The 25,989-nt window shown below is 39.5% G+C and overlaps 1 protein-coding gene across 2 annotated transcripts in view; it reads left to right on the plus strand.

Moving 5' to 3' along the window:
* Nucleotides 1-2,853: 2,853 nt before the first annotated feature.
* Nucleotides 2,854-25,989, plus strand: part of SNRK (SNF related kinase) — a 41,253-nt gene continuing 18,117 nt past the window's right edge. Inside the window, exons 1-3 of one of the 2 annotated variants that reach the window (XM_069770489.1) lie at nt 2,854-3,111; nt 13,901-13,999; nt 15,352-16,045. In XM_069770489.1, coding sequence (XP_069626590.1) covers nt 15,457-16,045 — 589 coding nt within the window. In that variant the 5' untranslated portion in view covers nt 2,854-3,111; nt 13,901-13,999; nt 15,352-15,456. Of the gene's footprint in view, nt 3,112-3,268; nt 3,313-13,900; nt 14,000-15,351; nt 16,046-25,989 lie in introns of those variants that run through there. The other variant, XM_069770494.1, reaches the window with a different exon arrangement.

Genomic DNA, 25,989 nt, shown 5'->3' on the forward strand with positions numbered 1-25,989 from the left:
TTTCTACAGTAGACTAAGCTTGGATTTAGCAGAGGAATGTCGTCTGGTCTGATTTGGATGCATATATGCCATGAGCAACCTCTCAAATAGATGCATGAGGCTGTTGCTGTCACCTTTCCTAGACAAATACACTCAGGCTAATGACTGACGGATGAGGTATGTTTTGCTGTGGCATAGCTAATGTGTATTAGCTATCTTGTTTTAAAACCAACGTGGAGACAAGGCACAGCACTTTTATCGTGAGGTAAACCAGGTGAGGCCAACCAAAAGCAGCAGCGTAGTGCTGACCTCCCCTAGCAACCTAGCTGCAGCTTGTCTGATTTTACAGGCACGTAGCTACCACATTAATTAAGTTTTCACTGCAAAAAGCCTCACAAAACCAAAACAAGGCCCTGTTCCACTTTAGAAAAAGTCCAGTGTAAGTGGCTGTATATGTGACAGGAGATTCACGTTAGCCTGTTGGGGGAATGGTATCAGTCTCACCCCAGCAGCATGCGATCTAGTGTAAGCAGTAATAAAACTGCCTGAAAAAAGGCAAACCAGCCTGTACTGAATTCCAGCCCACTGTGACTTGCAGACTCCTTCCAGACCCTGTTGTCTCCCCTTAAGTGCTGTACATATCCTTGACCCTCTACTTGTTTTTAGTCTCATACAGATCCATCTACAGGCTCATCACATTGAGTAAAAGAACTGCTGTATTATACAAGTGACCCAAAGTATAGTATCTCACAACAGCAGTATCACAGGTAAGAATATTCTTTTTTTGTTCTGCAAATGTATCCTTTTCCAGCCACTTGTTCTCCCGCATAAGCAAACACACATGCAAACGCACTGAATGGTTGAGTACATCTGAGCATGATACCCTGTGTGGCAGCACAACAGATAGTGTGTTTTCTAGCAAATAGAAAAAAGCCCTTTAGGCCAAAATATTTTGCAAAGGGAGACTTAGTAGCACTGAACTGAAGTATCATTACAACTTTCATACGTATATGGTCTTTGCAAGATGTGCCTTCTCCAACATGCAAATGAAACTTGAACAGAAAACCAAGTGGAAATCATAGCTATTATTAACTAGAAAGTGAGAGACAGAATCTAGACTTTTACAGAACAATAAACATTAGGTGTCATCTGATCATAGTAGTCTCAGAAATCCAAGTAGTGCGGGCTGCACAGCAGTGCAAACTCAGACTTGAGAAATCAGTGATGATCAGGGAGCCTGAGGTGATGGGCTGGCTATTGCAATCTCTTACATCAGATCCATCTAGTAAATTCAGCAATCAGTTGTGTTTTATTGGTGTCAAATTGGTGTAAGAGTAGAGAATCAGGCTTACTGAATGGTCTAAATGACGACAAAATGAAGACATTCTCATTAGGAAGCAGTGCTCAGAATCAACATAACCTGAAATCTTGATGTATTTTTTTTCTATTTCTCTTTTGAAACCTTAAAATGTGAAATCATGAGGTCCATTTTATTACATATGACCACACTATTTCAGTTTAGTCTTTTCCTGAACTGTATTTTCTAGTTTAGATTATTCACAGGTGATTGGTTTCAACCTAAGAAATTCCAGGTTAATACAATAGCCCCTGCTGTACAGCGTAATATAAGCCATTCACGAAGGAATGAAATCTAAATTTTGTCAAAGCATGGGGAAAACCAAAAAGCATTTATCAAACATTTTCTTAACATTGGGCTTCACTATAATGAGGTTTTGTACTCTCTTTCCATATATCTTGATTGGCCATTTGTTTTTGGAAAAAAAAAGGGCGCTTTGCAAAGTGACACTTTTAAGTCTTTCCTTTCCCTGGCTATTCAAAGATTTTCTTTCCTTGATCTTCGGAGGAAAGTCTCGCATTATTTCTGATGCTCCGAGCAACCGCTTTGCTCATACCCCTTAGCATATAGGAGCCTGAAAGCTTCTGTGGCACAACTGTTCAAGGCTTTTCCCTCCCCTTCATTACATGGACAGCCGTTTCCCTCCAAAACGGCCGCCAGGCTCATTCCCTGGCCTATTTTCTCCTCCTAGCCTCAATGTCACCCTTTCCCTTCACTGCCCCTACTTCCAGCCGACCTCCACCATCCATCTTGATCCTGCCCTCCTCACCACAGGGGAATCCAAGGCTCGCTGCCTGCACACCATCGCTACCTCGGCGAGCTGCCCAGGACACAAGGGGCACCACCTCTATACTCTCATTAACAATACGCTATTACTTCTACCCCCCTCACCCCTCACTTGCGATCCGATCAGCCAGGGATCACAGTCGTGGCCATTTCACCACCATTTCAGTTAGCCCTCCAGTCCGGCGTCCCCTCCGGAGGGAGAGGGGCGGCGAACGAGCGGCAGCGTGGCCGCCACCCAGGAGGCAGGCGCGCGGGCTTCGCCCTCTCCTCAGACCTTCAACGGCTCGCCCTCCCCTCCCCTCCCCTCCCCTCCCCTCCCCTCCCCTCTTATTTTTGCCATTTCCAGGGCGAATTGCCGGGCACCTTTAGGAAGCCGGAGCCCAGGGAGGCCACGAACGGGAGCAAGCGCTGCTCCCGAGTGCCGCCGGCCGGCCGACCCACCCCCGTCCCCTGAACTGCCCCCTCCTGCCCTCCCCTCCCCTCCCCTCCCCTCCCCTCAGGCGGCCTCTCCCCCTCCCCTCCCCTTCCCTTCCCCACCCGCCGCTCGCTGCCCCGCCCCCCCCCAACGCGCTTTCCCTTCCCCCATTGGCCCGCCGTGACGGCAATGGCGCGGCCTCCCCGCCGCGCAGGCGCAGCGGCGCCCGGCTCGCGGGCTCGCGCGGATGCCCGTTGCCCCGCCTCCCCCCGTCCTCCTCCTCCTCTCCCCCCCCGCCCCCCCCAACGGCTCTCCGCGAGCCGCCGCGGCCGTTGTTGTCAGTTGCGCCTCGGAGTCGCCGCAGCGGCAGGGCCCGGCGGAGCGCCAGGCGGGCAGGCAGGCGCGGGGCGGGACTCGCCGCCGCTCAGCCGGGGTTCCCCGCTGCTCCCGCTGGGGTCTTCGACCCTTTCCCTCCCTTCCCGCCGCCGCTCCCGAGGGCAGTCGCGGCGGGCGCTGCCCATGCAGGGGGCGGCGCGGGGCGCGGCGGCCCGAGGAGACGCCGCCGCTGCAGGCAGTAAGTTGCCAGCTTGGGCTGGGCCGGTGAGGACGGGGCCGGCCCGGTGGGGTGTGGTGGGTTCCCTTCCTCCCCTCCCTTCGCCTTCCCGTTTCTCCCGGAGCCGGCCTCGCCCGCCGAGCTCCTCCCGGCCGGCCCAATGGCGGCCTCGGCCCAGGAGGAGGCAGGCGGTGGCGGGGGGACGCTTCCCGGCCGCCGAAGGTCGGTGCGTCGGTGCCGCCCGGGGCTGGAGGAGAGGGGTTTGGGGGGAGGGGAGGAGCGGGTGTTACGGCGGGCTCCCGGCGGGAGACTCCTGTGCCCCCCCCGCCACCGGCGCGGCGGAGCCCGGCGTGCCCCACGCCAGCCCCTCGCCCGCCCCTCGCCCCCTCCGAGGCGGGGTCCGTGCGATGCGTCCCCGCGCCAGCAGCGCGTGTGACCGGCTCCCCGCCGCGCGACTGACATCTGACCCCGCGCGTGTTTGTGTCCGCCCGGGTGCGTGCCCTCGCCGGCCGCCCCGGAGCAGCGTCCGCGCACCGCGGGGCGGGGGGGGGGGGAGGAAGCGGCCGCGAGTTTGCCCCTCCGCCACCCTGCTGCCCTCGCCGGCTCCTGCGCGTATTCTCCGCCGCTCGGAAAGCAGATAAACAAGGGAGGCGAAAGCCCTGCGGTTAGAGAGTCGGTCCGGTCACGGGTGCGTTTTGGGGGAATGACGGTGCATCTTACCCCTCGGAACCAGGTGCACGGCCAACAGGTTTGCTCAGAATGCGAGCTGGCGTCTTTTCTGCCGGCAGGGCTGGAGCGTGCCCCTGGCAGAGGCTGGGAGCACAAGTATCCCTTGTTCTTTGTCGATACGCGTGTTGCTTCTGTCAGTACACTTACCGCGTTGAATTTGCTGCCTTTAGATTACCATAGAAATGGGCCGGATAAGTCCTGGGTAGAGGTCTTTGTGCTTTTTGCTAGGTGGGTTTTGGCACCCAGATGGTACTCCGCTAGTTAAATTTATGGAAGATGACTTTTAAAGATGTTTGTGGTTGACGTACTGTCTTGGTAATAGCTGAAGGACAGATATGTGTGGTTGGTTTTGGTGGTGCGCTTTTTTTTTTTTAATAAGTAGACCAAATAAAGTGTCAGAGCACATCCGCTAGGGAAAAAGGCTATATTGGCCTGAGGATGGTTGGCGACAAATGTGACCTATTTTCAAATTGGATATTTTTATTGGTAAGTGATGCGGGAACACCTGTGAAAGAGAAAGCTTTACATGGGATACGGAAATATAAAACGCTTTGGGTTTTTGCTTATGCATAGATAGTTCCTTACTGATCATCTTGCTTTCAGGAGCTTGTTAAGAGTAGATATGCAAAGAAGTGTTTTCCTCAACGGTACCATTGCAGTTCCTGGAGCAGCTGAAGTGTATTGTATGATTTACAGCCATCTAGCATGAATGAATTGCATGCAAATCTGCTTACGCCTGCCCTCTGTAGTGCAGTCACTACTTAGTCATATAGGCTGCTTTTTGCAGTTGTTTATTACAGATATATTTAGATCTTTAGGCTCTGGGGAAGGACCAGTTTAATAAAACTCAGCAAAATGAAATCTATACGAAAGTGTTTACAAGCACACGTTTATTATGTTAGAACTAAGCAGTTCTTGCAAGGCATGCACCATTAGGAACTGGGTTAATGAATGGTAGGTTTTTTTGATAGCTGTAAGTGTATCACAGAAAGTGGGAATTCGGCTAGCAGTTATTTTTGTACTATTGCTGACCCTTAGAAAGAAGGAATCTGAAACAAACTTACAAGAGCTAACAGTCATTGCTACATAAGGCAATAAAATTTTACTTTGTGGAACATGTTGAAATGTTAATTTAAATTAGACTAATAATTGCCCCTTTTACTTCTAGTGGATGGAAAAAAAAAATCCAGATTTGAGGTCTTAACAATAAAATCTGAGGAGAAAGTCTAGTCTTGTCTCATGTTTTTCCTGAATGTTCTAAATGACCAGAAAAGTGGTAGAATGATGGCATGATTTTTTAAGTGATTGGGAAGAGAAGCTAACCTGAATGTTGGAGTAGTGCCTGGTAGGCAAGGTATCATCCAAGACAGCTTGTTTATCTGGCTCTTTTAAGGGAATCTTTGTGATCCACACCTGAGGCATCCAACAAAAACAAGGAAAAGGGAAGATGACATCTTAAGTGGACTTAGTGGTAAACTGGGGGTTTCTTTCTTTTACACAATAGAGAAGAAAGAAAGTACAGATTGAGTTTTGGATCCTGAAATTTCTGTACAGGTTACTGATGTTCCTTGAATCATCTTACTATGAGAACTAATATTCCCATGTGGTGTGGGTGGTTGCACTGTAGATACATAGTCTGATTTCTGATTATTTTAAACAAATAGCATGTTAAGAGTATACATGTTAAGATGCTACTGCAGATACTCCTGTACTTGTGGTAGTCATCTTCCTTGTGCGCTGTTCTGACCAACTTGGTCTCTTCTAAGGCTCCAACTCCCTGCCTTCAGTATCGTATTTGAGTAATTCTTTTGCAGTCTACACCTTCAGTATATCATTGCCCTTTTTATCCCACTAGCAACTGTAATGCCAAAGTTGTGCCTTTGTCCTCCTTTGTTGCCTGCCTTGCTTTTAAGGGCACAATATCCTGGTGCAGCTAGCTTTATTTTCCTCAGAATGTGTGTGTGTCATGAAAAAATGCACTACTTTAGATTTTTGTCTGCTTTCAAAGTTCCACTGAAATGCTGTAGGTGTAAAACTTCTCAATGAACTTCTGTCCATTCCTACTTAATAGTGTTTTCTGATTATGTCTTAAAATAAGAAACCAATGAAACATGGTTCAGATCAGGGACACTGCTTTATGCATGTAGGGCTGAACTGCAGTTTATGACGAATATACCGATATTAAAATGCATAAACTCTTAACTTTACTAACCTACGAGGTTCTGTGCATCTTCGTTGTCACACTACTCTCAAGCACTTAATTGGAATGCTACAGCTTCTGTAATAATGTAAAGTAGCTGTTGTTTTAATACACATAACAGTATTATGTAAGAGCTTAAGAGGATTTGAAAAACTGTGTATTCACTTACAATTCTAGGATAACTTACCCTGGCAGAGTTCTAGTACATGTCAGTTAAGTCATCAATGTTAAGAACTTAATAAGCAAAAAGTGCTATGTAGTTTTTACACTTGTGAAATACATAAGAGCAAGTTTGCTTTCTGAAAAGCTGAATCTCCTGGTTGTACAGTGATCTTCTACAGCAGTGTTGGGATGTGAATGTTGCACTGAATTTGACAGACTGGTTTTTACTTCTGTTCTTCACATATCATTCTGTGGTTTTTTCAGTAGTCTCCTATCTAGTTACTGACTGAACTTAAACCAACTTGAGAGATAAGATGATAGCCTAGACTTTTATAATTTTATTTCATGTTGAGGCATGGTGAATTTCAGGTGTCTGCCAGTTCCTAACTAATTTAGGATGCTATAAATGAGGATAAAATATTGAAACTGAGTAACTGGAGGTTGCAGTCGATCTATTTCTTAAGGTTTAAGTAGTTTGTATCCTGACATTTTCCATCTAGTATCTCAGAGGCAACTTAAGTCAATTCAGTACTTAAGTTTTATATTACCAGATGTATTGCTAAACAAGTGAAGCTATCTGACATTTGAGCTCAGAGATTGTTCTTAAGAAATCTAATAGCAATCATTATTGCTTGTCATAGGTACTAACAATATGTACACATATTTGCATCTGAATACTCCCATTTGAGCTAGTGGTTGATGCTTTCACCTCCCTTGGTACAGAATAAAAATCATGTTTGTGATTTTGAATTTGTACAACAAAGATGATTTTAGATCTTACAACAGTGGCAACTTATTACAACGTTAAGCCACACTGAAGTATTCATTGATTAACGGTGGAATGTTTAGAGCTCCTGTTAGTGGTCTTGGTGACACTGTCTGCTGTGAGAAAATTATGTGGTAATGTTAAAAAATAGACATTTGAAAAAGGTGAAACAATTCTGAGAATTCATGAACATGGAGTAGATGAGGCAATTCCTCTAAAAGAGTCCAGATTGGCGGAATAGAAATGAGTTGTCTGTTTTCTGCAACGTTCCTGTAGTAGGTTTTCTGGAAATAAAGATGTAGTGTCTTGTCTAAAAGATAGTGATAGCATCATGAATCACAATAATATGACTTCTGTCTGATATGCAAAGTATTTCTTCATCAGTTTCATGTTCCCAGTTATTTTGGGGGCCTGGGGAAGAAAAAAAAAAAAAGGGAAATTGTGATGAGATTTGGAATATTAAAGCCTTTGAGAAGCTACTAGGATACTGCTTATCAAGCTTGGAAAAGTATAATTTTGGGCTAGGGAGTTCAACTACCATGAGTTATGTCTGTTGCTTATAAGATGGTCAACTGAAAAGCTTGTTGGTTTCTGTGGTCTTCAGGTTGGTTAGGTTTATGAATGTCTGTAATGAAGATATGCATGTTAATTTCCTGTAGCTGAGGAGAAATTTTACTTTCAGTGGGAACTGCAAAACACGATCATTTCGGTTGAAACTAATTTTTTTGTATATCATGACTTCACAGGGCCCTAAAATTTTAGAACTGATTTACAGACAAAAAGAAAGTACTAGCAGATATTGCAAAATTTGGAGTAAGTCCTTTTAAAAAGATGTTATCACATTCTAGTTTGCAGAAGACAATTTAGGGGGGACAGCCATTTGGGAAGATCTGGTATTCTCTTCCTCTGCAATAATACTTTAAGAGCAGCTTTACATCTTAAGTGAACGGGGTGGTGGTGTCTGTTTGTATTACTGTTTTTTATTTGTTTAGCTACATACTGGACTTTGAGAGTAGGCACAAGAGGAAAACAGGGACCACATGAAATTAATTGCTTTTGGAGCTGTGGCTCGTGTGAGGACTTTAAAAGGTGCAAAGCAAAATCCATAGGGCAGATTGCGTTTGTCTTGTGTAATATCTCCTCTTAGAAATGGAAAGTGCCTTGTGAGCTACAGTGATTATCAGCGTGGTTATGAAAGTATCTTGGGCTTTTAACACATTTCACAACTAGAGGCAGTTGGAACCAATGCTAGTGACTACTAATGATGAGTTTGACAATGGGTTGTAGTTTGATCACTCGTAGCACATCTGTCCTCTTAATAGCTTTGGCATCTAGTCTGTAATCATAATCTTGCTATTACTACTACTATCTTGCTATTGCTTTGCAATATATACCTACTTAGGTGTTGTCTGTATTTTTTTTTCCTCTTTCACCTACTTGTTGTGAAAGAAAAAGGAAATACACATTCTTGACTTTTAAAGGCACCCCCCCTTGAAGGACCAATTCAGATCCAGTGGCTTTTTTCACTTGTCTATGTTGAAGGTGATTCTTACAAAGATGTCAACTATAGTGGGGTTTCTACAACACAGTTCTTGAATTTTATTTTGCCCTTTACTAGTGTTCTTGCAAGCCACTCACCACAGCTTTACAAATGGGTGTGAAAGAGGAAAGCTTGAACATTCCATGCTTGATGTGACTGTACTGTGACTTCAAGAAAATAGGATGAGAGACAGAAATCTGTAGGTCTAAAAGTTTGGGAATTTCTTGCCTAAGAAATACTTGTATTCTTTAATTGACGATATCTTGAATCGTGCATCATATTTTTTAAGTTTGATTTTTCTCATACATCGGAGCTGCCTCAAAGTCTTGCTCTTAGATCTCAGGTCATGCAGGCTCTTGTAATTTTCTGTTACAAAATAATGTTAGTAACTTTTTTCTTAAATCCATAATGCAACCTCTTCCTCCCCCAACCTTTTCTTATAGGTTCAGGAGCAATGTTTTATTAAGTTTATTGGCCTGCTAAATATTTCTGCTGCTGGCTGTTCACTGAATAATGGACCTTAGAGTTGAAGCATTCTTGCTGGCATTTTGTTTTTATTTCTGGATTCTAAGAAGAGTTAAGGCTAGGCACCAGTAGCCCTGATGCCTGCAATACATTCTAAAATAATGAAAACACTAGCATTTCACTACAGACTTCGCAAACGTTTAATGGCGAAACTTCATCAGCAATTGGCAGCTCATATCTTTTTCAGAGCAAAATTCAGGGAATAATACTAAATTGTGCAGGTTAATTCTTCTTTTTATGTTTGGAGCATAGAACTACTTGATAACTCTTATCTTCATTGTTTTAGGTGTGGCCATGCGGAATGGTAGATTTGCTGATACATCTTGACATTTTAGCAATGCCCTGCGAGGTGAATGCTGATGCTGTGGGAGATGACAATGAGGTCTAATATGAAAATAAAAGCACATGTACACCTTGAAAAATCTACTGTAGTGTTTTACTATGGAACTTGTCAGGAGCAGGAGAGTTTATGGGATTAGTCATCAGCGAAGGGGAAGATATGCATGTATGCTGTGGTGCAGTCACACAAAGTGGAAAATAAAGCATTAGATAGCGTTGTGTATATAAGGACTGAGTTGTAACACCGCTGCCCCCACCCCCCAGGAATGCCGCATCTGCAAGGTGTTTGGCTGTAGGGCAGGTATAGATTGCTGTCCTTTCTGTCCTTTCTTCGAGTACCTTTGGTAGTTGTGAAGGCTTAGGTCACAGGAAGGTGGGGGAGGAAGGGCTTTGCTGGACTCTGACACCTCTGTGTGGAAACAAAAGGAGAATACAGGTGTAACATCATCACATAGAAGTAGTGGCTCGTATAGTAACAAAGATAAACTGTATTTAAAGGCTTATGGATTAGGCTGTGAAGCTGTTTTACAGTAGGATAGCAGATAAAAAAATGATAGGAAATATTGCAAAAAAATGTGAAAAATTATACTTGCACAGTTTTGTAACTGAGTTGATGTTTCCTTCAGTTTGCTCTCAGATTCTAATGATTGGTACAAATCACTTTCACAGTAAAAAATTATGTAGTAAATAAATAATTGGTATAGATGCTGTTACTCATCTGAGACAAAAGAGATCAAAAGGGGAAACAGGGTGAAACTTATTTAATCTATCTTGTGGGTGTGTATAGTATGTACATCCACTGAACTAGTCGTCCTAAACTCCTGCTACAGAAAAGAAAAATGTGTGCTTTTAAGAAATGATTCATGTGATGTGTTTAGCTATCTGCTTTAGGGTGCAGTTTGTTTCATCATAGGCTCTTATCTGTGTTGACTGAACCTCCCATTTATTGTGAAGGGAGACAGGAATGGTTAGCTGTCTGTGGACGAGGGAGTCCTAGTGAAGGTTACTTCAACTTTTATGTCTGTGTTAGCCTGATAATGCAGGGAAGTTTTTGCATTGATAGCATTGTAACATTTTGTTGAAATGGGACCTTGACTCTTCATCTTCTAAAGTAAGAAGCTAATAAACACATTAGGGTAAGATGAACTGGGCTGGTCTTGCATGTAATGTATAATATAATGAAACTTTTTGGACAGGATGAATTGCTTAAAGAAAAACTGGTGTCTCTGAAGCATGCTGTTTTTCTAAACACATCTATTAGAGATCTATTCATCCATCTTTTAGAGGTAGTTGAATCACAGTACTGTTGTTAAGCTCCTTAATAGGATGCATGTGATATTACAAAACGGCTTCTACAGATCTCCATTACAGAGGCTGTTTGCAGTATTTTGTGGGATAGGATACATGAGCTTCTATGGAAGGAAGGATCTGTTCTGAATCTATTTACTGGTAAATGTCTGCATTACATAAAATGAGTATCGGGGGCGTAGCTGAATTCTGGTATAGTTAGGGAAAACTGCATTTTTAAAACCATAATTAGCCACATGGATTAAATGCTGCTAATGGTTAGTAAGCTCGCCAGCTAGAAAACCCGAACTCTCTAATGCTGAAAAATGAACTTATAATAAGGGACTTGAGATAATGTGAATTAAAAGAAAGACAGGTAAATGTTTTCTGTGATATAACTGTCTCTTAAATGTTTTTTCTCAGGCTGTTGTTCAGCTTGCTGGCAAAATACGGCTGGCTGAAATTTTGATTGTTGGGTGCTGCAGTTTGCAGCTCCTTCATTTGGTAAAAATGTTCAAGAGGTCCCATTGTAAACTGGGTCAATGAAATGATCTGTCATTAAAACTAACCCTGTTTTGGATCACGATGGTAGTAGATGTGTTAAATCTGGAAGTTTTGGGTGATTCCATTTATAGTTAGCCCCAAAAGTGTTACTGATGTAACTAAGGAGACAACTGCAAAGAAAGGGTCACAAAGAGGCTTCAGCTTGAGAGCTGGTACCTTGTGAAACTGCGTTCTTAGTTGATCCCTAAGTGCTTTCAAAATTCTGCTTTCTTACTCTAGAAAGAAACTGAGAAAAAGAAACTATTTCTCTGAAAAGCATTGGTATAGCAACTGTGATCCTTCAGCATGTTTGAATTGTAATGAAGGTTTGTATCTATATGCACTATGACAGTTTTGCATCCATTTCCTACTACTGAGCAATTCTTTATTTTGGTATGTTCCCTTCAAACCGTGTGTGTGTCTAAGATCCTTGTGTTTAGCTGTGGGAGCTTCATCTCTGAAGATTTATTTTAAACCCACAGAATTAAAAGTTAGTTGGTCTGTTATTGTGGAGACTTAACGTTAAACTGTTAATGAACCTGCATTAATTTTATTTCAGCTAATGGGGCTGCAACATTAGTAAGCGTAGTTCATCTTCCATTTCTGTAAGCTTTTATCCTATTGATTACTGTCTGATGTATTTCTCCACGGCTTAGGCATAACTGATTTTTGCTGGAATTTTGTTGACCGGTTGATGTTTATGTGTATTCTGTCATTTAGAGATAAATCACTTGTTGAGTTTGTACGAAGATGGTTGAGAATGTGCCAAGTGAACAAAATAATTAGTATAAATCTTTCCTTACTGCTGAGTATTGTAGTTACTTAAATTCAGACAAGTTACATTCTGTTACATCTGGCTGGGTTCGCTTTCTCCCTTTTGCCCTGCCAGGGATGGAACCTTCTTGAATTTAAGAAAGAAAAGCTAAGTCAAAATGGAGTGAGGCTTTTTTACCTCCAACTTCCTTACCTCTTCCAGTAATGAAACTTTGGTTTTGCCATGCACTAAGAAAGCTCCGTCTTGTCTCCAGGTGTTCTTTTTGAATCCAAGACTTAACAGAAGATATCTCTTAAAGCCACGTCTCCCCTTAGAGAGTAAAGTTGTTTCATGATCTGGGCCAGATTTGTAGGATGTGATGAATTTGTGTGAATAGAGATGTAAATCTTGAGTTTTGACTTAACATTCAAGAAAGAAATGGTCTGTAAAAACTTGAGCACTGGAGTTTGTGTTGTTGGTAACTTCAATTGCATAGGGAATGTCTGTTTTTTGACACAACTTTTATGTTTTTAAAGTTTAAGGGTTCTAAAACTGTAGTTTAGCATAAGGTATTGACTATAGGATGCATTATGGGTGAAAAAGATTTGTAAGGAGGGGTGATGTCCTAGTGGCAGTTAAAGTTGTCTTTGTAAGTTCGTGTGCTTTTTTCTTATTTTATTTCTTTAATCTAGAAGCGGTGAAGAGTCTGATTAGGGTGCTGTGGAGACAGCAGTTCTATAAAACATGTTTGCGTGGGGTGGGTTTTTTTGTTTCAAATGTTTGCAGTCCTTTTAGGATTGAGACTCTGGAGTCGCACAACCATATGGGGCACAGCTGATTAGTATCTTCCTTATTGTTTCATACAGGTTAAGGTTAGGTGTTTTATGTGTGTACATTTTCATTAGCCTGCATTTTTGGGGTTAGGTCAGTATGATGGAACATTATACAACTATAATAAAGCATTACATGAAAACATTATGTCAGTGCTCAGTATTAGTAACCCCCCCTAAATTGGCCTAAGAAAGTAGTATAGAACAAACCAGAAAATGTGTAGACAAAGGTGAGAAGAATGCTAGAGCCTGTTGGAATAACATCTGAAAAAGGAGTGACAGAGTAGGACTTGAACGAGATTGAACTGAAGCTAGGAAGGGAGGAAGCTACAACTGTGAGTTGCTTGAGGCAAGGTAAATAAAGTATGATAGTTCTTGTTTTGGAACAGACGGTGAATGAGAAGATGCACAAATTATCAGGAGATTAAAAACAAACAAGAGGAAGTGGTTCTTCTCACAGCACATAGTTAAGCTATTAAACTCCTTGTTGCATGATGTTCTTGATACTAAAAATTCACACGCTTTAATAAAGCACCTGCCCAGTTTCACAGGGAGGGGTGGAATCCATCAAGCATTATTAAACACAAAGCCACTGCCCTCTGATTTAAAGTAGTTTTTGAAACCCTTTAAGATAAGGAGAGTTTTGTTATTTATTCTTACATTTGCCGTTGTACTATGTTCTTCCCTATGCATTCTCTAATGGTTACTTATGAGGTAGGAAAGTGTTTGACGTGGGCATTTGGTTTAATGTAGCATGCTCTAACCTAGTTTTGTACTTTCTGGAATAAGGATGGGATGGTATTACATGGTTTATTGGGAGTGGCAGGGGAAACTTTGTAAGATGAGCAGTACAGGATGTGTTGGGAAGCAGATATGCCAACCCCAGTTTTGATACTGTGGCATCTTGTAGTGAAGTGGAATGGTTTTTGGAAGAGCATCTGAAGCATAGTGCTTAGTAGCAGAATGAAAGGGTATAGTAACACAAAACCCAATGAAATTTTTTAAAGCTTGATTATTATCTTGAAAGAAAAACAAAAACCCAAACCCCAATATTTATATGATTGTTACACTTACCCTGTTCCTTGTCTATGTTATGAGATTTCAGAAGCTGATTGATTTCATTCAAATTTTACAGGGGTGGAGGTCTCAAACTGAATTCCCACGGACTTTGTGGAAGTAGACAGCTGGATAGAGAAGAGGTTATACCATGGCTCCAGCTGAGAGAAGCAGTAAGGTGAGCTTGTTAAACATCAGAGAATCCTCACAGGACCCCCAACCTTGTAATTGAATCCATATGAAACCAGGTTCATTAGTTTCACTGTCTGTGAAATAACTTGTTTAGCAGGGAGTGTTTTTAATCTAATGCTTACATGTTGACTTGAGAATAGCTAATGTAAGAAGCTGTTTGTTTGCCAGCTTCCTTTTCAAAGATTTTCTTTTTGAAGTTCAGTTTTGGAACTGTGAAAATATATTCTAAAGAGCTAGGTTTTCTGTATTTTATTGAGTTGGCAACAAGCCATCTAATTTCCCTATTTCTAGCTACTTAGCACTCAAAGTGGGAGAAATGGTTAGCTTTTTGATAGCTACAGATTTTTATTTAAACATCAGTCGAAGTTAAAGATGCAGGAAAAGTTTTTGGGATGTTTTGTGTGTGAAAAAAATGGCAATGGGACATAAGACCTTCAAAACCAGGTTTGAATATAAATGTTTTATAAATTGAATCTTGTTTGCTTAAATGTCAAATTAACTGGTAAGCATGAGTTCAGCATAAATAAGCTGAACTCTTGAGTTCTCTCCCCTTCCTTCCCACTCTTCTTCCCCTTCTCCTGACTCATTCCCAGGACTGCTGAACATATGCAGCCTACATGCAAACTTTTTATCACCAGTTTTTATAACTCCAGTCAAAATATTTAACAAGACATTTTATTTAGCACTAAGAGTACCTCCAACCCAAATGTTTCATTTCAGCCTGTAGAGCTGTTCATTTGTTGTAATTACAGTAGTGATTGATAATGCTCAAACTAATTAGTGTTACAAAATTAAGTCTTGTATGTCAGTCTGAGCTTTGCTGAACAGGAAGCTGTTAAAAGGGAGAAGGTAAAAGTCCAAAGTCATGCCATCAGAACTTTGTATTAGAGCTGTTTCATCCTGCAACATGAAGGAATATGCCAAAAATAAGATAAATCAAGCACGTTCCTCTTGTCAATATTCTGTGCTGCCCAGTGCATTTCTAATGTAGCTGGAAAAGTCACAGATTTCAGCTTTGCCAATTTTAACAGTCCTTGTAACACTAACTGCTTCAAGTGTTGCTTGCAAGGTTTCTGACTCAAGAACATGAATGCCACTGATTTTCAGAGAAATTTTCATTATTGCACTGTTGAAATTCACTTTCTTCAAGCATACTGATAATGTGATTTCAGAAATCTGTTGGTTACTAAAGCATGGCTTATCAAACCCTTTGTAAAAACCCCTAAAGAATTTAATAAATAATCTGTAATAATGTGCCAATGTAACTTTGGGAGAATTATAGGATAGTAATTTTGCTTATTTTTATACAAATATATAAACTTGTATCTTTATTTTTAGGTATGCTTGGCAGTGACAATGGACTATTTATTTGCATCAGATACTCTTATATGAAAAGATCACGTTTCCAAAGAGCTTAAATATTATTTCATCTTCTGAAACAGAATGGCAGGCTTCAAGCGAGGTTATGATGGAAAAATTGCAGGATTGTATGACTTGGATAAAACTTTGGGCAGAGGCCATTTTGCTGTGGTCAAACTTGCTCGGCATGTCTTCACAGGTGAAAAAGTAGCAGTAAAAGTAATTGACAAGACCAAACTGGACACTCTGGCTACTGGACATCTTTTTCAAGAAGTTAGATGCATGAAACTAGTGCAGCATCCCAATATAGTACGGCTGTATGAAGTGATTGACACCCAGACTAAGCTTTATCTTATCTTGGAGCTAGGTGATGGAGGAGATATGTTTGATTACATCATGAAACATGAAGAAGGTCTGAATGAGGATCTGGCAAAAAAATATTTTGCTCAAATAGTTCATGCTATATCCTACTGCCATAAACTGCATGTAGTTCATAGAGACTTAAAACCAGAGAATGTTGTATTCTTTGAAAAACAAGGACTTGTGAAATTGACTGATTTTGGCTTCAGCAACAAATTCCAGCCTGGAAAGAAGCTCACCACAAGCTGTGGATCTCTTGCATATTCTGCTCCTGAAATTTTACTTGGGGATGAATATGATGCACCAGCAGTTGGTATGTCCTCTTTGAATTCAACCAGTAATCTAAACTTAAGTACCATGATGTTGTACCACTGTTTTCTGTTTCAAGATAATGCCATATATGGAAGCTAGCTAATTGGCAAGAAATTAATATTATAACCTGGATGAGTTATGGATGAGTTAATGCTGGAGCAGCTCTGTTTGGAGGAGATACTCAAACATTCTCAAAAAGTGCTTAAAAGATCTTTTTGTATTAAATGATGCAATTGTGCACATTGTAATTAACTTTCCTATTAACAATAATATGAATGCTATGTGTATGTTTGTACTTGCTTTGTTAGCGGACCTATCCCTTTTTCAGAAAAGTGCCTGTTCTCAATTTATTTTTAACATCATCCCCCTGCCCACCCACCCCTGCAAAAAACTCCAACCACACAGTGATTTTCTTTGCACAGTTTAGCCATATAAGAATGACATTGTGAGACCAGGCTGCTTACATGTTCTGCTGCTAGGTGGTAGGATTCCATTTTTAATAAGTACTAACTTGGCTATCGAAGGAGGAGACTGGAAATTAAGGAAAGCTTTAACTGCCTCTTCCTCTTCTCCGCCCTTTTCCTGTCTGAGAACTGAAAGTAGGGGTGAGTTCCCAGTTGCTCCTAATTGTTTAAAAGGTTAAGAGAAGTAGTAATGTGTGAATTAGTCTTCATGTTTCTAGCTGGAAAGTGGAGTGTGCTAGACAGACTACTACAGATAATCTTCTTATTTTCTCTGTTAGGTCTACTGCATATGCTTTTAGAAGTAACTTTAGAGTTTTTTTTTTTAAATAGCTGTAAAAGTTCATAGAGTCACTGAATAATGTCCTGTAGTCACACAGTTTGCTCGCATCTGTTAACTGAGATAGAATTCACTTGTCCAACAAGTTTAGGTACATATAATTCCAAATGATGCTTCAAAAACAGCTTATTGTAGTCAACATACCTCTTGTTCTTATGTGCCCAGTATCTGATTCTTTTACAGTCTTATTAATACCCATTAGAACTCTGTACATGGCTGTGTATGTGTTTTGCTATGGTTATAGTAGTGGCTGTAGTGATGGTTTAAATTAAGACTGACTTGTCCAATTTTTTGCTAATTTACCTGAGGTAAACAGTCAGCTAATTTTGTATGCTGACAAGGTATCCCTGCACACTGTTGAACTAAAATTCTTGCATTATTTTTAATATAAATATTTTTAGCTAGCAGACCATATGGTCTTTGCTTAAACATTTGAATGTCACTTCGTGGCTTCTAACTTTGAATAGGTATTTTACTGTGGTATTTCTGGACTTGAAAGTACTTTCTCAAGTGTGCTATAATTGGGAATTTTAGATGTCTTTGCTATTTGTGGTTTTGCAAATCCATGTTGATGCTACAGTGATGCTTGATGAAATTATTTCTATTTAGAGTCAAATGTTTTAGATGAGTTGGTCCTGGTTTTATTAGTGGCAACCTAGAGATCCTAACTCCTGAGTTCTCCTGGAGTTCTTAGGAGCACTATGACCAGATGGTCAAAATTGAATTGTAGAGTTAACAAAGCACACTTTGGATGTCTTAATGATAAATGTAAGAATGGTGACATCACATAAAATGTTTCTTAGAGGACTTTGTAAGCAATTAGGCAGGTAAACTTCTGAACAGTACTAGAAGAAAATGGTTGAATGGATTCATAGAGGAGGAGGTCTGGCTAATATAGAGTGGATTGCTGTGAACGGTAGAAAAACTAGAAAAAATGAATTTCTTCTAGCTGATGTTTAAGGATGCTAGTTAAGTTTTATTTCTGAGAATATTTAAATACACGTCAGTGGTTAGTTTTTGCTTACTTATTCCCCAGTATGCTGTCGCAATTACTGCATGCTAGAACTCCTATCCTAGTTGACAGATTGCAGTGCTTATATTCTCACTTTTTTAGTGGCACAGTTTTCATGACTTTGTAATGGACTACAAAATCTCTAAAGTACTATCAGTACAATAGTTACAGAATAAAAATACCAAAATTTACTACAAGTTGCCAATAAGATGATGACCTTGGAGAGTCTGCATTTTCCTTTTCTAACTGTGGGTAAAAAGGTAAGATATACTATGTAAGTTTTCTAAATACAACTTATTCGTGTATTTTAAATGCAAAGATTGTGGAAAAAAAAATATTAGGGACTTCTTTAAAGCCCTCCTTCCACCAAGTGGAGTCTTAAATGTAGAATCTTAAAAGAATATATGTTTAGGAAATTTATCACTAACCATGTAATTATGCAACTGACAAATCAGCTTGCGTAAACCTTTTTTAACCTTTAAAGTTTCACACTAAGATGAGGTCACACTTGTGGACTGGAAGTATGTATAAATTCAGAAGTAGACATTTTCAAAAGAAGAGCAATTAAATCAATTACATTTTGATGCTAGTAATGTGCAAGGTGTATATCTAGCCTGCAGTAGTGGTGAAATGCTGTGAACTCATTCAGCTGTTGGCTGAATAGGGCTATTAATATTGCAATAATAATGACTGACAATGGCAAAGATTTTTTTTGCCAGTTAGGATGAAATTATATTAGAGCTGAACCAATCTAAAAGCTAGTTGTTTGAGAAAGGTGGTCATGTGCAACTACATGGTTCTGCCCCTTTGTGAGCATCTGACCGCTTGAAACCAATTCAATTTACTAAAATGCCAAATTAAGAAGGATTGCCCTGCTTATACTCAGTGCATGTTAAGGTACACTTGCATTCATTATAATATTTTAAAAACCCCACACCTGTTTTCATTTATCCAAAATAGTTGTTATATTTGCAAAAATTATTGCAAGAAAAATAAATCAAGGTGTATTGTGGGTTTGTTTTTTTTTTGCCAAAGACCTTTGCCACAAACATGGCTTTTCTCATGTCTTATGAATAATATTAGAATGAGTATATGAAGGAAAAGACTTTACATTTTTGTGCTACAAAAATCTGAAATACTCAGGGCAAATCTTTTATTAAGTTATATGCTTAATAAATATAATGGAAAAGCTTGTTCTATGAAAATGTAACTGTTTCAGCTAGTTTGGGGATTAAACTCCCCTTTATGATGCTGCTTAAAAGCTTTCACACTTGAAAAGAGACTAGTTAATTTAGGTGTCTCATTTCCTTTTGTGTTTAAGCCTGTATGTAGTTAAAATGATGCAAGAGGAATATTAGGCAATGATCATATGTTCCCAGGGCTTTTCAAAAAGCTGAGTGAGTTAGATAATGAGAAGTTCTGTTGCTTGTAGTTTCCCATGTGTTTTTTGACTGTTAATTAAAACTTGTTTTAGTCAGGGGAAAGCGAGAGGGCTGTTGTTGCACATAAAGTTCACTTTGTAAAGCAAATGGACATACTATTTTAGATCAGACAGTTGTGTCTAGAGCAGTGGTGTAATCCAGTGAACTCCAGCAGTATTGAAAAGTGGATAACTACAGATGAGAGAGAATAAAGTATGCTTCTGATAATGCTTTTCCTTTTGCTCTGCCAGCATCAATAGAGATTGGATCATTAAATAAATAGAAATCACCTCTTTCCTAGGTGATAAAGTTTAATTACAGTTTTTCAGATTAGTTGATTCTTTCGGAGGAGAGCAAATTCTATTTTAACTGCTTGGCATCTCTACAAAGTATTAAGTGTGCTGTAGGGTACAGTAATTCTGGAAGACATTGACACTTCTCAATTGGTTTTTATTATTGTAGTTGGGTATTCCGTATGTGATTTCGTAGATGCATGGAAACATTTGCAGGGTAAATTCATCCTTTTGGGATGAGAAATGGGCAAATTCAGATTGTAAGATTGGGATTGTCTATTTAGCACAGTTGAGCACAGGCCTCTAGAATTGTACTGTAATACACAAACAACATTGTAGGTACTGTCACAATTATTTAGCATTGCAGTCTGTCGTCACAGCAAACACCAAGAGAATGGTGGCAAGGTGTTCCTCATAAAAGATGTGACTAACAAGAATATTATGGTTACTGTAGCTCAGTGCACCAAATAGTAGTCAACTGGCAGTTTGTAGTCCAAATCCAACTTGCTGCCTTCGTGGAAGTTCCAGAGGCTAACCCTTGGATAACATCCATTGCTTTAGTAATTAGATGATGGCTTTCTGGCACAACTCAGACCTGGATATCTTCTGCCAATACGGTAAGATAACAATGAATACATGGCTTCATTATCTAGTCATACATTTTTTGATTATTAAGGGAAATGGAGGATTTGTCATACATACCTTTGGCTTTCCCGAGATGGATACTGCTTTAGACCCACTTTGTCTCTGTTGGAATGATCCCAAATTCTTTTGTTTTCTTTTTGCATCAAGCATTTGCAAGGGCGGCTTACTTGCGTATAGTGTTGCTGGAGTGTGTTTTGTCTTTCAAAGCTTCAGCCATGTTTACCTGGTGCTTGAGCATAGCTCAGTAGCCCTGATGACCCTATCTGGCCTGTGTGGAGCTAGTTTTGATGTTTCTGCATGTGTATAGCAGTTTATTCACAAACTGAATGACTAATGTAAGCATAATGGCCAATGGGTATGTACAGTAACCTTTTACACTCTAAATATGCTGAATATAAGATTTGACAGACTTGAGTTAAAAAAATAAAATGGTAAGATACTTGCAAACCATATATGGTATTGAATCATTTAGCATACCTGACAGCATTTTGGAGATTCACTATGCTCAAAATCAGATTATAGCCAAATTTGTCAGAAATGAAAAGCAAGAAGTCCTACAAAAGGACTGATTCACTGATTGTTTTGTTTTGAAAATCTCCCCTTTTAATGTTGTATTGCAGCACTTTAGAAGATCTATAGTGAGACATACTATAGAATGAGCTTGAAGATGTAAGGGTGCAGAAAACTAGAAGTATAATACTTGGCTGCTTCCAGCATTTCCGTTTTGCTTGCGTCAGTGCAGAGCTACCCCTTCTCTTGTGCTGCATTCTATTGCATAGCTGACCATTTGATGAACTGATTTTATCAGTAACTTGACAGAAAACTGTTAACTCTTCTGCAGGCTTAACTTCTGCCAGGTTAGCAGAGGTGTTTGCTCCCTTAGCATTGAGTGGAAGAGCTGGTGCAAAGGAGGTGAAGGGAGCATGCAGGGTGGAGTAGAGCCCTGGGGAAGGGTGATAGGGCTTGCCCCTGTGTTGTGTTACAAGTTTAGGTTAGATCAACTCAGCCTAGCTCATTTATCTTCACCTTACTTGTAAGAGAAACTAATTTGACTGAAATTCATCAAGTATCATTGCCAGTACATTTCTAGGAGAATTGTGCACTCTAGTTTTCAGCTTCGAATGCCTTTTGCAAAACAGAAGGAATTGATGGGAGTACCTTGTGTGTTTCCATGCTGTGCTCTCCTGTGTACCTGTGTTAGTGGCCACGCTTTTCTGCCTTCTCCCTGCTATGCTGTGTATCTCACACTGCTGGAAGAACCAAGTCAAATTTGAAAAATTATCAGAAGTGAGCTTTTTATACTTTTTAGAAGGGGCAAATGTAAGGAATTGGTTGTAGAATACTTTTAGAAAGTTTCAGTCTTGAGGATGTTCATGTCATGTTAACAAAGAATTTATTTTTATGTTCTGTGGCAGTTTGTATGCAGGTCATAAAATTTATTTTTAAGGAAAAGGGAGTCCAATTTTTATGTAGTATGCTATCCTTTGGTTCTGCTTTTTTCCCCTCCAACTAATTACTTATTGACAAGAAAATACTTTTAATGCTTCAAATAGAGGGTGTTGTGTTACAGGTATCAGAGCCTTGTATTCAGAGCCAGAAGTGAAGTTATGATGTGATGGGGCTGTAATGAAGGGTGAGAGTCTGTGATGACTTCTCAGTAAATCTGTGCTGGCTAATATTTATGAGGTATAATTAATGTTCCATTCTGGATTGCTTTATGCACAAGTTTTAATGCATTCACCAGTAAACTGCTGGGTGAATCAAAGAAGAATTTATCCAAGTGAAACCACAGAGGAGAAGCTGTCAAGATAGTCTTCAGTTACTACCATATCAGCTAAACTGTAACTTAAGTATAGGGATGTTTCTTAGTCATCACATGGGAGAACTGTTTTCATAATACTTCAGATGGCTGTTGTGGAGCAAGATTTCATTATGATAAATACATCTCCACAGCCGGGATGCTTCATTTCATGTATCTTGCAAACAAATATTCAGATTACTTATGTTCAGCCCATGGCTGACTAATTTGGCAACACAGATCTGGTGGGACCTAAATCAATGGTGTATTACTTATTTATAAACCAGATGCATAAGTTTTGCATTCATGTGTAAAGCTGTACTAAGATGTTAATTTTTATAAATAAAGTACAAATTGTACATTGTACAGCTAAAACCTTTAGGAAAAGATAGTCAGTCAGAACATATGAAGGATTTCTTAGATACCAGGAGAGAATTCTTTAGTACTTACATACAAAATAAAACCAATACCATTGCAGTGAAACATGTACATAAGCTGTATGTGTTGTATAGACTTTGATATGTCCAATGATTTTGAGAACATGTTTTATAAAGAGGAAAACTTACTTCTACATGTAACTAATTAATACTGTTTTTTATCCTGGCTTATTATTTTCTCAAGTAGTAGTATTGGAATTCATGCTGAAAATGTTGGTTTTGTTTGTGTTTTTAATGTAGATTCAGTAACTTCTGAAATGTGGCTAAGCAACAGAAACCAAAGGAGAAAGAATGCATTTCTAAATGCAGAATTGATGAATCAGAGTAAAACAGGCTATTTTGGAATAAAGGCAGTGGCATGTGTTCAGTAAGACCTTTCAATGGTGGTATTTTTTTGTTAAAATATCCTTACTGAAATTTGAGATGCAGTATTTTCTAAAAAATAAAGAACAACTGTTTGTCTGTATTTTAATAGTTTTATGCAACCAGCAAACCCCATGCTATTGTCTTCAGGGAAAAATAAGTACTAGTTGCCAGATTGAATGAAAATAAGAATTGCTTCCAAAGATACTACTAGTTACTGATGATCATGTCTTAGTCAAATAAAAATATATAGAACAGACTGTTTCATCAGACAGATAAGCTAATTATGAAAATAATTTGCTAAATGCCATTTGCTATTTATGCTCTTTTTTGGAGGGATGAGGGAAGGAAAAGGTTTTTCCTAATTCTCTTGTCTGCTATGTGTTCTAATAGTAATTTTAATTGGATTTGTAGTGCTTTAAACCAAGGAGAAAACCCAGTTCTGCCTGTTAATTTTGAAAGTGTTAGCATTGATTGTGGATGATCTCTTCCTCAGCCTTCTGCAAGGGAAATATAACTCTCATTTGACAAAGACCAAAAAAAAAAAAAAGCTGAATTAACAGACAATGGCATCTCTGAAAACTAGAGAGGTCAGTACACAAGTTTACTTAAAGCCTTTTTTGTTAAAAGTTAAAGAATGGAAGACTAGTTCAATCAGCTAAAAATTGAGTGTCTATGAAAAAGTAATCTTTGTTCTTTACCCCTACTCTTCAAATTTTACAACTGGCCCAGTCTGAGCATCTTCCAGATTTGCCAGCAGTCTGTGCACGTGGTAGTGTAAAAATACTTGATGCACAGAAATGGTGAAATTATTAACACAATTATTCTATGCTATTTTGCTACTAACTTTTTATGCAAGGGATGCAACTTTTGTAAGCTTTTTACCTTATTCAAGGGTGGAAATACTTATTCTTTGTTTGAAGCACAAGTATATCAGCAATATAACAGGCACCATTCAAACAATTCTGTAGTATGATACCAACTTTTATCCTTTTATACCATAGTATGTAATTTTTCATCATTGTTTCTAATAGGGTTCTCATTTTCTGCAGTGTTTGACTTGTCATATGAATTTTTACTCTTAAACTGTGTTTTGGCTCTTCAGACAATTATGTGAAGCTATGCTATAAATTTGAGTGTTCATTCTATTTTCCATAGCCTAAGCTGCAGACAGGATCTTAAATTTCAACTTGTAACAACCATGCTTACCACTATTACCCTCACGAGTTATCAGCCTGTACCTACTCCTGAGCCCAGTGAAGGTCCACCCATAAATTCCAATCCAAATAAAGTGGTTTATGATGGGGTTTCATGTCAGAGTTCAAAACAGCAGTCTTCACAAATTGCCCAGTTGCTTCCTAGCCCTGAACATGCCCAGAGTGCAGAGATGCTGATGATCTTTACATTAGATTTTGCTAATTAGCTTTGCATAGAAGAACTTGCTATTGAAGTGCTGATGTGTTGAGTCTCTTTCAAGGCTTGTCTTCAACAGGTTTCTATGGATTGGGCTTTCTTCCACAAATCTGCTCTGAAGAGGTTGTAGCAGCAGTGTTGATGACATTAAAGAGAATGTCTTAAAATAGTGGTTAGAGTAAGTGCCCACGATGCTGGAAATTGTGGTCCATTTCCATCCTTCATTTATCCACAGTCCGTTGATACCTCTGCAGTGGCAAAATAAACATGTAAACATTTGTCATCTCCATAAAAGTTGATTTGTTTTCTTTTTGCTTAAGTGGCTTCTAGTAGAAGATAACTGTAATGTTGAGCTGTTATAGTAAACATTGCAATCAGAAATGTGTAAAACCTGACTAAATTTACTCAATATTACAAATAACTTCTGAAGAAGCAGACTTTCTGTAGAAAGATCTGTCTTATCAACTGAGTAAACACTGTGTAAACTGAGTTTACACTGTGTAAACTGTTAAGCAGTTCTACATTTAAGTTGGGAGGAAAAAAAGTCTTTTTCCCACCAAGGTCTGAAATAATGACTTTAATAAGAAGACTCAATTTACATTACATAGTTAAATGCGAATGTGTCTATTCCAAAATGAGTATGGATTTTTAGCTGCTTAAAATCACAAATTCACGTAGCATATATAAAGCGTAACAAGTGTCTGACTTCTGAGGAATGGTAGAAAATTGAGCAAATATCAAGCTATAAGGATACCCTATGTCACATAAATTGTAACTGTCTGAAATCTGTAGTGCTTATTTTAAGAGTAAATCGGGAACTTCAGAAAGCAATAAACGGCTAATGAAATTGTGAAGCCCAGCTCGGTGGTTAAGCAGATGAATATGGATGTCCGTTGTGCAGTGTACAAACTTGAACATAACAGATGTTTGCCCTGTGTTTAAGACAGGCGTAGCACAGACAGCTAATGATGTAGTTTGGTTTCTATGGCAGTGACTTCATGTTATGTAAGGAAGTTCCGTATACACAGCCCTGGTTGTCATGGTTCTGGGAATCCTGCTTGAACAGTCCTTTCCTGATCAACATTATTTGATGGCTTTAAAAAACAATAAAATATTTTCTACTGCAGCTAGCTACTAGTGCTTTTAAAAGTCCTCATCTCTCTCATTTTAGTCTTGTTATAGCAATGGCAATTTCAAGTTACTAGTGCCCAATTTAAAGGCTAATTGTATCTTGAGATCTTCACTGTGCTTTTGATAGAGACCTTGATTCTGGCCACTCCAGTATATGAGTGTGCCTTCCTTTACCATAATGATTTGAATTTTACAAGTTATAAGTGTGCTAAATGCAGGCAGCATGTCAGGCCTAAATTCTACTTCTCCACCAATTTTCTGAAGAGAGCAAATTAGATGACCCTTGGCAGGGAGGAGAGGAGAAGTAAGTGTCCATAAAGCCTTCAACTGCTAATTACTAAGAGTAGTAAAAAATTGTGAAAAATAAATTCTTGTTTAAATCTGCTCTTCTAAAGGTAGGTTTTTGTAACCCTTTGCTTCCCTATGTTCCTTCAGTTAAGAGTCTCAAATCTAGAATTGGCACTGGCACCTGAGTTCTGAGCTGTGATAAGGAAATATAGCTGAAAATGTATGCTGAGTTGTTGGCCCAAGCGAAGTAGTTTTGCATACAAAACCTGCTCCTTTATCTGGTTAAACTATCCAGCAGTACAATTATTACAATATCTAAAAGTTTTGTCTAAAACCTGATTAT

Source organism: Haliaeetus albicilla, chromosome 2 (genome assembly GCF_947461875.1).
Source record: "Haliaeetus albicilla chromosome 2, bHalAlb1.1, whole genome shotgun sequence".
NCBI classification, from domain to species: Eukaryota; Metazoa; Chordata; class Aves; order Accipitriformes; family Accipitridae; genus Haliaeetus; species Haliaeetus albicilla.